This window comes from Scardinius erythrophthalmus (genome assembly GCF_964197995.2).
Source record: "Scardinius erythrophthalmus genome assembly, chromosome: 21".
NCBI classification, from domain to species: Eukaryota; Metazoa; Chordata; class Actinopteri; order Cypriniformes; family Leuciscidae; genus Scardinius; species Scardinius erythrophthalmus.
The window spans coordinates 26458856-26471814 of NC_138241.1; the positions used below are offsets into that span (position 1 = coordinate 26458856).

A 12959-nucleotide genomic window follows, 5' to 3' on the forward strand; every position below is an offset into this window, starting at 1 on the left:
CACTGCCTGTGTGAGAGACAGAGATTTTCTGTGACAGAGAAAGAATGCTAAACATGGAGAGTTAGAGACACAAAGTACATCCAGCTTTGACACAAACATTAAGGATTATTGCTAAATGTTTGCTTGTAATCCTATAATAATTAATTCATGTTGGAGTTGTGATGTGGCACATGCTCACAAAATGTAAGAGTAACAATGCTCAAGGGATTTGGGTTTGAATTCCTAGAAGTAAAAAAAACTACCATACATTTGTAATAAATTATGCAAAAAACACAGGGTGCATAATACTTTTGAACCTTTTAACTGATGCACATTCTGAACATGCATTAATAGCACTTGCGAAAACAGTCTAAAAGTATGCTTTCATTATGAAAATAAATAAATAAAATTATATAAAATAAATTAAAATGTTTACCCGATAAAACACAAAGTAAAACATTTTTTAATTGATATCTAACATGATATTTACATCAGGAAATTATCATCATTATGCTTAACCTGTTTAGATAGGAGAACTCTACAATTACTCAAGAACATGCAAGGCTTTACTTACAAAAAAAGATTGACTTTTACATTTGCAACATGCAGTTCAAATCTTTGTTCAAAAGTAAAAAGCATTTTAGAGAGAGAGACCAATCAGAAAGTCAGTCAAGTCTTCCTACCCGCAAAATACATAGGAAGTTGTGCGTAAACACTTGTACTGCATTTTCAAGCAGCAGATGTATGGAAGAGGAATGAGACCTGACTGCTTGCCCGCTGCACTCTCTGACCTTCAGATATTTGTTTGAGACACTTTAAATCAGAATCAGTGATTGTGGCTTAAGGACATGCTGGGTCGCTTCTGCTTCTATAAAAATGGAACTGAAGCCCCAACCTTCAGGTGGGATAACAGATTGATTACTGAGAGTGAACACGTCATATTTTAACCCCCCACCCCCAATTTTATATATATATATATATATATATATATATATATATATATATATATATATATATATATTGGTGGCATGGGATATATATATATATATATATATATATATATATATATATATATATATATATATATATATATATATAAAAAATTGGGGGAGGGGGGTAAAATATGACATATATGACACTGAGTAGTCACAATATATTTGTGATGCTTAATTTAATGAAGCCAAAAAAAAAATAAAAAATTGACATTGTATAAATTGCACAAAACTTAAGGACATTAAGTTTCCTAAGAACTGTGCCATTAGATTAGTTGTTACACTTTGAATCGACTTGTCATTTTGGGTAACATACATAAAAAGAGATCAAATACACAGTATATTAACATTATAAATCGGCTTTAAAATATCAAAATATAATTGTTAGCCATATCAGCCATCCCTATGTGTGTGTGTGAAAGAGACAGAGTGAGGGTTACTTACAGTAACATGTTCCTCTAAGTGGGTTTCCAAGGTAGCGATTTTCGGAATCACATCTGCAGTAAATGAACAGAAAGAACATGTTGTTTACAGATATGACACGCTAACAAACAAACCAGATTTGGAAACTAGTTTTCACCCATCAACAGAGGAAGTGTTCATCAAAAAATTAAACTTCAATCATTATTTACAATAGGCATACAACACACAACACATGACAATAGTTGTTAATGTTTGAACTATTTCTTTATTAGTGTGTTTTAAAATGTGCTGTATTTTTTAATAAATACCACTAGTAATAGATTCAAAAGTTTGAAGTTAGCAAGATTAAAAAAAAAATAATAATAATAATAATTATAATAATAATAATAATAATAAATATATATAATATATATATACATATATATGTATTAGAGGTGGGCATAGATTAATTTTTTTAATCTAGATTAATCTAGATTAATTTTGAAATTAATCTAGATTAATCTAGATTAATTTTGAAATTAATCTAGATTAATCTAGATTAAAATGGCTCATTTGAATTCTACCGAAGGCATTCAGAATATGTGTGCTACCCAAATAATGACTATAAAAGTAAGTCTTTGAGAACGGGTTTCTCAAGCCAGGTGGCGCATTAGACCAGGGGCTCATCTCCTGTTTCCAAAATGCATCACAAACTGCTTGAGAAAGCTGTTCTACTCATAGACTGTAAAAAGTTACTACTGTACTGTTACCGTCCGTAGGCAACATTAGGTAGGCCTATGTTATTATCAACTACTATAGGCTATCAATTAGGGATGGGCGATATGGCCTAAAATCCATATTGTGATATACATTGCAGCCTCTTGCGATAACGATATTATAGTTACACAGACCCTGCTAAACAACTGCTAAAGGTTTTTTTTTTTTAAGGGTGCATGTAGTTTTGAGAACATAAATTGTGCAAAACTGTAAGTATACAACATAATTTTGCAGATAAAAAAAAATGTAAGTACACTAGCTGCAGAGACTTGAGTAGGTCTAATGTTTATTATGGCTTGGAGCTTATGAAACCCCAAATTTAAAATTAGAATATTCTAACTGATGTCTTTTCAGTTAAAAAGAAACACAACAACGATTCTTTAAATCGGGCGCAGACAGAGATTATGTTCTACACCACTCAGATATATTGGGAATAATACGCGCGCGCTGGTATTCAGTGATATGTTTCGTTTTGAATTTGAGGTGGTAGAACGGATTAGTCGTGTGTTAACTTACCGAACTGTTACACCACACAGTCTACGTCGGACGGCTTAAATCCGAACCAAGTCCAAATAATGAATGTTGCACCGATCTTTTACACCAGCTTTCACTTTCAGCCGTGTTTACTTAAGATGACGACGAATATGATGCGTTGCAGCCGGGTGTACCTCGCGGCCGCGGGTAGATTGCGTCATCATAGCTTGTGTAGCTTGAGCCAGCCAGCTCCCAACCCAACTTGGAGAATAGATTAACGGCGATATTTTTTTTATTGCGCGATAAGAGTCTCGCGTTAACGCCGATAACGGCCCACCACTAATATGTATGTAAATTAAATAAATGAAAATAAAATACAATAAACTAAAAATAAATGAAATTAATTACATTTTGAAATTTAAATAAATCAGAAAACAATATTAATGTTTAAACTGTATTTCTGATCAAATAAATGAAGCCTTGTTGAGTATAAGATACTTTTTCCAAACACAGAAAAAAACGTGTGAGAGTGTTGCTGGTTTGTGGGACCATAAATGGCTGTGTGGTTGTATTTTTATGGTGATTTCTCCCTATGCTGCAGGTAGTATACTCTTAGCCATGCTTGAGATGATTATAGTGGACGGGCCGTCAGGTGCCCCGCTCCTCTGAGGCCTGAAGAGGAGGATGAGACCACATTTCTGATCGATCCAGACTGACAAACCAAACAAAACCCTTTACTCTGTGCCAAAAGCAAAACTATCACAGACTCTCTTAGGATCAGAGAGATGAGCAAAACCCTGTGTGAGTGGAATATATAGCAAAAATATTTTTTTTGTTTCTGTGCGAAACATGCATCCATTTAAACAGAGAATTACAGTAATGCCTAAGCTTTCATTGTAGAAAAGAAAATCTGGAAGTTCTTGTTTCAACGGCAAAGGTGTAGATAAGATTTTGTGAAGCACATTTTATTTTTAATGACCATTCTTGATATCCGTATATTCAGTCAGGACTGAAAAAGACAGCTGTACCCACTCTAAATAAGAGGACGACAGAGACAAAGATAGTGTGAGAGAGAGAGAGAGAGAGAGAGAGAGAGAGAGAGAGAGAGAGAGAGAGAGAGAGAGAGAGAGAGAGAGAGAGAGAGAGAGAGAGAGAGAGAGAGAGAGAGAGAGAGAGAGAGAGAACACAGTGGCATGTCTGGTTTAGTTTAAAGCAAACACTCATTACTGGCATGTAAACACTGAGTGTTTATTATTCACCTCATGCTACAGAAACAGTGAGTTCATGTGTGTGGATTCAGAACTCAATAAACACACAGATGGATGGATGGACCAGCAGGGCAAACACGCATGATTAATCACCAAATTGCCCTTTGAAGTGGAGAAGTGGCCGAGGGCCTGAGAAAGAGTCTTGCATCATAATCATACAAGGAAGGAAAAGAAAGCCTGCATTTATTTGATTAAAAACAGTAAGTTAAAAGTTAACTTTGTTTACAATTATTTATGAAACTAACGAATGAATCACAAACTACCTTGTAACCAATCACGTCAACATGCCGGCGGGCTTTAGCATATCATTAACAGTGAACTAGCAGGTGACTCTCGAGAGGAGCCAGGTTATTCCGTTGATATGAAAAATCGGGTAGATTTATCAATATGGCGGGTGTATGGTGTAAATTACGATGTTATGATGAACCACTGACGTTCTGAATTGTTCAAAGCGCTTGTAAGGATGTTGAATTGTAGAAGGCAGCTGACTGACTCTGACATGGTGAACGGGAACATGGTTTGTGTAACATTTTTAGATGTTTGATAACAGTCAAGCAAAAGGCTCATACTATTTACAGCTATGTGTCAGACGTTGTAAAGAGCGACACCATTGTGCAGCGTTTACCTCGGTAAATTAAACAAGTTAATCACTGAGCTGACATGAGTAAGTGGATGCGGGGCTAATTTGCATATTCATTGATCTGCGTATACTAAATGTTACATTCAAGCTATTTTAACCCTCTGGGAACCAAAAACGCGCCTGCGCGTTTTGCTCGTTTTTTTTTTTTTGCAATGAAAATAAACACTAAATGCTCTGTTAATTTTGATCTTTCATTTTCGTGTAATACATCAATCGATCCTGTTCAGTTTCTATTTTTTTTCTGTATACTCATAATAAAAATAAAGTGTTTTGCTTTTTGACAAATAAAGAAAAATCAACATGATGCGATTTCTGCCTTCTCTCTGTCAGTAAACTCCCATTTGCAACGCGTTCGAAAATGATCTATAACTCCGCGAAAATTCAGTCAAACAGGCAAACAGACCCACAGGCATAAAGCTTGAGATCACATCTTTTAAATGAAGTAATTTATATAAAAAACAAATATGCTCAGCTTCTGTAATCTGTATAAAAAGAGAGCGACTCCAGTCGAGCTCATTACGAGCCATTCAAAAGTAATGTGACCACTCCCCGGAGAGCGCGTGCTATTCAAACGCAAATTCTGAGAACTATTTCAGACCTGTGAAACGCCCACATCAGCTGTAAACAAAGCGCGTCACGATCGAGTGAGGCATAATATAGCCTACCTTATGGAGAAAAGATGTTGCTGATATGAGGAGCAATATATCCTGATATGAGGAGCAGATCCCGCTGAGGAGTGAGGTAGGTTGTTTTCTTTTCTCAAGTGTGGAATACGTTAGTGTAGGCCTATGCAAACCGCAAAAAGATGAATCGCATTTCTATAATATGACTCGCCTTTCTGTGAGATGAATGAAGGGTACATATTTGTAAAGACTGTTTAGCCTAAATATGAATCGCGCGTCTGTGTGTGAAAGAATAAACTGCTTTGCTATAGCCTACTGAGATGAGTAAAAATCGACTGGAATATGTTGAAATAAAATTTATTTGTATAAGCAACGTATTAAACTGCAAATTAGCATTTATATGCCCTAATATTTCATAAAAACAACGTTACAGTCAGTCACTTGTTGACTAGATTTGGGTACAGTTTTTAGGCTACTGTAGAATATACTGCCACATCAAATAAGCTTTTGTTTAGCAATTTCTGCTCATATCTAACGCGTTATATATATATATAATTGTCAAAAATAAAGTCATAGACTAAGATGTTAGATGTTGGCTATATTCAAACTAATGAATACATATGATAAAATGTAGGCCTATAATCTTTTTTCTTTTTCTTTTTTATAAAGAAAGAGTACACTTGAAATATTGTTGAAATTGTAATTATTGTTGTAATTGTAACATTTTTAATAAAATAGCAAAACATATTTACAAGAGAGATGTAAGCGAAATCTTAAATGGTCAATATAAGTCTTCTTCTAAATACATCTTTTGTCCTTGCATTGTGGCTCAGTCAGTGTCACACCTGAAAGAATGGCTCATTAGGCAGAGTCATTATGCAGAGTGGGTGGGACATTGAAATCTAAGGTGTAAACTACTCCTCCCCCTCGCATATTGGCTTTCCAAGCAAAACCTGTTTTACACCATTTAAATCAATGTATTTTTTTTTTGTGAACGATAAAGCAAGACTATTTTCACATAATTTTGAAGCTAGAACTCAAAGGGATAACATCCATAAGTCAAAAGTCTTGTGGACACATATTTAATATGTGTTTTGTGGTCTTAATTCAGCAACTTTCATTTTAATTTTTTCCAATAACCATGCATAAACATTATTCTCTTAAAAATACAAACATCTACATACACGTTGCTCGCATATTATGGTAGCCCGGTTTGTGCTATATAGAGTGAATTTACACCTTAGCCATTAACATGTTTATAAATAACTGAAAAAAGCACAAATGTGAAGGCATGTCAGAACATCTCAAGGACCCCAAAAACAGCTTGGTCCCCAGAGGGTTAAGGCATGAAGAAATTTTTTTCACAGGAAAAAAACTTTTAAATATGTAATTTTGGTGATCGAAGATGAGTTTTAAGGGATATGATTATTGACTACAGGGGGACTAAAAGTATATTTATAATTAAGACAACATGTGTCAAAGCAATTTTGTAGTATTTCAAATCAGGCACCAAAAAAAGCACCCTCCCCCTTCTGCGGGAGGGTAAAATCTTGCATGACACCACCTCAGGATATAAACAGGCATACGAAGGGCAAAAATGGGAATAAAAAACGAAGAAGAAAAAAAAAACCTCCAGGGCTCCAATAACATAATATGATTCCAGAGGAACATTTTGAATGCTGAGTGTTCACCAAGCACAGTGGGACAACCATAAACACTCTGCTATGCTTAACAAAACATTTCATTATAGTTCAAATATTTCTAATTCTCTTCAACTTCTGCCTGCTTTGAAAACTCATATTTCTTCTCCTTGGTTTTACATTGCACTGAACCATACAATATCCCACTGTTAAGGCTGTTTTCCTGTATTTTTATTTCATAAAAAAATAAAAACCCTAAATGTCTCCAGACTTTCGGGGATCCTGCGCCAGCCAGCTGAGCAACTTCCATTGAGATGAATGGGAATGCTAAGAGATAGCTAAGCTTTCTCCAGGTATGATTGACCTCTTTGCTGTTGAATGACAGCAGATTACAGCAAGTACACCCAGTCCAGCACAACATGAGGTCCAGAAAAAGTTTGAGGGAAAAACATAAGACAGGGACTGAGAGAACAAATAAAGGGATGGAGAATGAAAACAGCAGGTGTCAGACACTGGGCATGCCCTCTAGATACAGTATCTGTCTAGTCCTACTGCTCTCTTAGTTTGAAAAGAAAGCAGAGAAACAGGTGAGAGAGAGGAGGGGGAAGAGTGTGGTACACCAACTGCCCTGTGTTGATCCTTCTAGCCACACGGTAACAGAGCCTCACCCTGACTAAATAAACAGAATGTGTGTGGCGCCTGCTCGCAAGAGACTGAATTAGCAGATAAATCCTCGGAGTGCCACATTTCACACTGAGACAGCTCTGTGTGTGCGCGCGTCTCACAAAAGCATACGCAATTGTTGCTCGCAGGGTTTAAACGTTCTCGCTTGAGTACTCCTCAGGAGAGCCTGTCTAATTAAATAGCGGCTTCCTCGTGGATCACAAGCACACAAACACACACACAACACTCGACATTATAAAAAGGGATATTAAATTGAAATGAAACACACATTTACAAGATGAGTGTAGATGTGGTGAACAGGAAACTATGCTGCTGCTTAGCTACTATATTTAAAACACCAAACATTACTCTTTATTAAACATGATAAACAGATGAGTAACATGTATAAACAAAGTCTGAAAGCATAGATAGATAGATAGATAGATAGATAGATAGATAGATAGATAGATAGATAGATAGATAGATAGATAGATAGATAGATAGATAGATAGATAGATAGATAGATAGATAGATAGATAGATAGATAGATAGATAGGAGTACACAACAGTTCAATAAACAAGATGTCAATAATGAGTAACTACGTTTTTGACACATTAAAACTGCCAGCTAGTTTTGTTGTTTTTGTTCTACCAGTGAAAATATTTTTAATAAAAAAACATGGGTGTTTTCCTGAAGGAATGTCAGTCTTTCGAGTAATCTTTTCAGAAACAAATCTTTCGAGTAATGTCGAGTGATGTTTTTAAATGCATCGTTTGAATGTATGATTACTGCAGATGCATACTGCAGAAAGAGAGAATGACAAATCCAGATAACTTAATATAGTACACAACCGCAATGTCAAATAACGTCTTATGACAGTATTTATTATGTCATAGTATCTTGAAACTCCTGTACAAGCAGTGTTTTGCACTCAAATAAGATTACAAAGGGTGCATAGCACTCTCAGATGACCTGATAAGATGAATATATAAAAATGAATACATAATCTACAGGTGATAACTGAATGTGTTTAATTATCCACCTAATTATGTCTTGAGTTTATAATAACAAGTTTGTTAAAAAATAACATGCATCTTCTTGAGAAACGATGGCACCTAATGGTTTTGCTGTATATAAATTGTGATATATAACAAATGAAAAAAAAATGCGGTTACTTGCATTCCTCTGTGGTTGGCTTGTCAGTAGCACGATACTACCATATTGCGGTTATCGCGACAGCCCTAGTACTCACTTTTGTTGCCAGCTATTTTGACAATAATGGCTGTATGTGGAGTTATTTTCAGAGGACAGTAAATATATACTGCTATACAAGCAGCACATTGACTACTCTAAAATCTATCCAAGTTTCATTTCTATAGTATTGTCCCTTGAGAAGGTATACTAAAATGTTTGCTGAAATGTGAGGGGTATACTCACTTTTGTGAGATACTGAGAAGTATATAATTATTAATTTTTTCTTTTCTTTTTTTTTCATTTGTGTAGCTATTTAATATTTGTATTATGCAGATTGTCCTATGAAAAAAATATTAAGGGTAATCAAGTGTTTGCAAAACTTTTATGGTAAAAAAAATTTACCATAAAAGTTTTGCAAACACTTGATTACCCTGCGTTAATCGTGCGTTAAAAAAATGTGTGCCGTTAATATGATTTTGCGTTAACGCGCTAACTTTGACAGCACTACTAAAAATATCACATACATATTGCAGACTAACATCAGCAGCCCAAAGCAAAACCCAGATAAGGAGAATTCAGCTGAGAGGAAGTCTGTCTACATGAACTGCTCCAACGGTACCTTTCCGTCCTCCACCAGCTTCTAAACGAGTACCTCATCTCTGTCTCTCCCGCCGTGCTGAACAGACAGCTCAGCTCATTACAGAAAACAGGCGAAAACAGGCTATGGGCCACCTGCTACCTTCCTCTCTTTCTCCCTTCAATCTGTCTTTTTCTTGATCCGTCTTTCTCTCTCATTTTATTTTCTCACACTCTCGCCTTTCCTTGCGCTTTCAAACAAAGACACAAAGCAACAAAGAGAAAAGAACCTTGAAAGAGACCTTGCTGCTCACGGTCTCACATATTTTAGAGATTCACTCACTTTCTTTCACTCTCTCTATATATAACACTAGCTGAATTCCTTGTCTTGCCAGGTTGACGGCTTTCAAAATAGCACTGAAAAAAACATTTGTGAACTGTGACCCTACAGACAAATAGAAAAAATTAAATAATTTTTTATTGCTTTAATATCTGTTGTTTCTTCTAAATGTCAGTATAATGAGAGCAAATAAATACTAATGTTTCCTGCTTTAAGTAAAAAACTTTAAGAAGAGATATCAATGTCACAAACATGCCAAAATACCAAAGTCTGCAATCAAAAGTCAGATAATAGTCTTAGCTATGCATTTAAATTAACTCTATAGCTCTAAACTCTTACTGCCAACATAATTTGTGTCTATTTTTATTTCCCTTAAGGAGTTTTAAGAGAACAACAGGCTGTAAAAATGATATTAAATTGTAATTGAGAACTCTAGTAAGTATACATTTCTAGATGCCAAAACTCTACACTCATCTTTACTTTTGTCCTTCATTTCCTGCTGTAGCAGCTTTGAACAAATCAGTTGATGAATGATTCAAATGACTCACTCATAAACAGTCACTTGTCGCCACCTACTGGTGTAATCATGTTACCTGCAGGAAGAGTCTTTCTTGTGACAGTATTTCTTATGTTTTAGTATCTTGAAACTCAAGTTCAAGTAGCATTTTTCACTCAAATAAGATTACACCTTATAGATTGTCTTTTTCTGCTAAAATAGCCTTTGAAATAGTTTTCGATGTGATCTTGGTACATGGATACAGGAATTTGGTCCCATTCAGACACGAGCATCAATAAGTGTGTTTGCATGCACTCTTGATAAAAAGTTTGATTTCAATCGGACAAAAGCATTCATGTCTTTTTAAAATCTACTCCAGTGCTGAGTCTGACATAGTTTAATGTTACATTTACTAAATGCCATCAATAGCAGTGTTGGGGAAAGTTACTTTTAAAAGTAGTTACAACACTGATCAATAGTGCATAGAACAAGTATTATGTATGTTTCAATGTTTTGTTGTGTTGGCAGTACAATATAACTGCAGCAGGCATGTTATCAACAAAGAGAGAAGCAAATAGGACAAACAGTCCCTCAAAACACAGCTATTCACAGCTGTTGGGCCAGCTTACTCGGCTCATTTCACTGAACACAGAAACAGGCACATCTGAAGATAAAATGGGGTACAAATAGACATGCAGACCCAGAACTCCAGACGTAAACATCCAGACCCAAATACAAACCAAAATCAGAGCAGATACATTTTCATATCCATTTACAATTCTGCATGTAGTCTGCATCAATCAGTCTGAGAGAACACACCTGTTAGAGCATGAAACGTGGAAATTAAATGGATGGAGAAAGAGAAAGAGAGGGTGAGGTAGACAAAAATATAGATCTGATTTTTAAAAAAGTAATTCATATTGAAATGAATTGCTTAAAGCATATTAAGATTGAGACTTAATATTTTCATGATTATCAGAGAAGGAAGGTTGTTGCAGTGTTATGTGCTCAAAAACATGTGATTCAGCACTCGGGCTGCCATCGCTCAGGTTGGGTGAGTCATTGTCTTTAATCACTTCAGCGGTTCCCATGGTGACGTGAAAGTATATGTGTGTGCCAGGCACTTAAACTTATTGGTGACTGTATGCAACAACAGGTGGACAACAAAACATTTTTTTTATTTAGTTTTTTTTTTTTTTTTTTAGTATTTCATGTTACCATTGGTTTTATATATAAAAGCAGCAGTCTAGTTTATTAAAAATCCAGTCTAAAGTAGATTGTAAAGTGTGCAAATAATAATTCTGCCCATGAGTGACAAATACTAACACAAGTTTCCATTATTTTGTTTTATGCTGGTTTTGAGATGGACTAACTGGTGAAATTGGTTGACCAGAACCAAGTCTTACTGGTTACGCGAGTTGATAAGAAGCCAATTTAATAATGCCTAATGCTTTTACAATGAAAATTATTGGCCAAACGGAAATAGGAAATTTTGTCATTCTTACTGAGAAAAATTCTTTGCAATCATGACAATTTACTGGAACAAAATAATAGCGCAAATAAAAGGGTACCAGCATTTAAAATGAATGTTATCTAACTGGAGCCCATGAGTCACATCAGTGTACAGTAACAAGAGTAAATACACCTACACGTACATCAGTTCCACCGCCATGTGATGTGCTCCATGAGCGAAACATCAACCACAACATTGAGCAGTACCAACAAACAAGCCAAATTCATCCATGCGATTCAGGCATGAAGTCTGAAGTTATACTGCCTGTGTACCATCTAACTTTCTACCCACGGGTCACATAAGTGATATTTAAAAAAAAGAAAAAAAAAAAAAAGATAGAGGGCATGTAGAAAAGAGAAACTTTTGAGAACTGTGTTTAAGTCCTGGGGAACTCATTACTGCTTAATACATTATCAGTGCCAGTGGCAGTGGTGCAGCCTGTTACAAATACATCCACACTGCACTGTGTCTTTATGGACCTCAGTATGTGCACGCATACACATCCACAATCAGGGCATGGTGTCAGCCCCAAAAGTGCTATTTAAGCCACTGATAAGTTCACTTTGCCACTGTGAACAGAGGGCTCGCTGACACAGCACAGCAGAGGTTGCCATTAAAATTAATGTCCTGGGATTGGAAAGACACTAAGGTGGGAATTAATAACAGAGAGCTTAAAAGAGGGTTAAGTCTGTGAATAAAATGTGCTATGATGCTAATGAGAGCATGATAATGTAAGGAAACTTTGTGTTTAATTGAAGGGCTCATGTCTATCACTCTGACTGACAGGGAGGATTGCTGACGATGGGTAATGTAGTCATACTCACAGCTGGCATTGGTCCCCTTTGACCCCTTTAGTGGTACAGTAGCATTTCCCTGAGTTGGAGTGGCACACGTTAGCGTGGTTGTTACATCTGCAGGCTGGAGAGAAGAAAGAAGACAGATAGAGAAAGACAAAAAAAGAGGGAAGAGGAACGTTTAAAGGGACAGTTCACTCAAAAATGAAACCTCTGTAATTATTTACTGTTCCAAACTTGTGTGACTTTGTTTCTTCTGTGGAACACAAAGGAGACTGTGGTGGTGCTTTTTCCCCATGCAATTACAATAAAAGGGGATTGGAACTTTCAAGCTTAAAAAAAAGACCCAAAAGCACCATAAAAGTATAAGTAGTCCATCAAAATTTTCAAAAGTCACTCTGATGAACAGCCCTAATTTAAGTCATTATTCACTGATTTATTGTCTTTCATTGTGCTGTTATCAGAGACTGCATATACCAGGATGGTCCACTTGTACTACTAAGAAAGAGATCGCAAGAGAACTGCAATTGCAATATGGTGGCTCTTGTAGAAGGAAATCCTGCTTCTAAACAAAGAGCCAATCGTCA

The 12959-nt window shown here is 35.8% G+C and overlaps 1 protein-coding gene across 1 annotated transcript in view; it reads right to left on the reverse strand.

Annotated features, from left to right (window-relative positions):
• atrnl1a (attractin-like 1a) overlaps positions 1-12959 on the reverse strand; it is a 250528-nt gene that overhangs the window by 130882 nt on the left and 106687 nt on the right. Inside the window, exons 21-22 of the mRNA XM_081351271.1 lie at positions 12403-12496; positions 1416-1468 (exon numbers count right to left, since the gene is read on the reverse strand). Coding sequence (XP_081207397.1) covers positions 1416-1468; positions 12403-12496 — 147 coding nt within the window. The remainder of the gene's footprint in view (positions 1-1415; positions 1469-12402; positions 12497-12959) is intronic.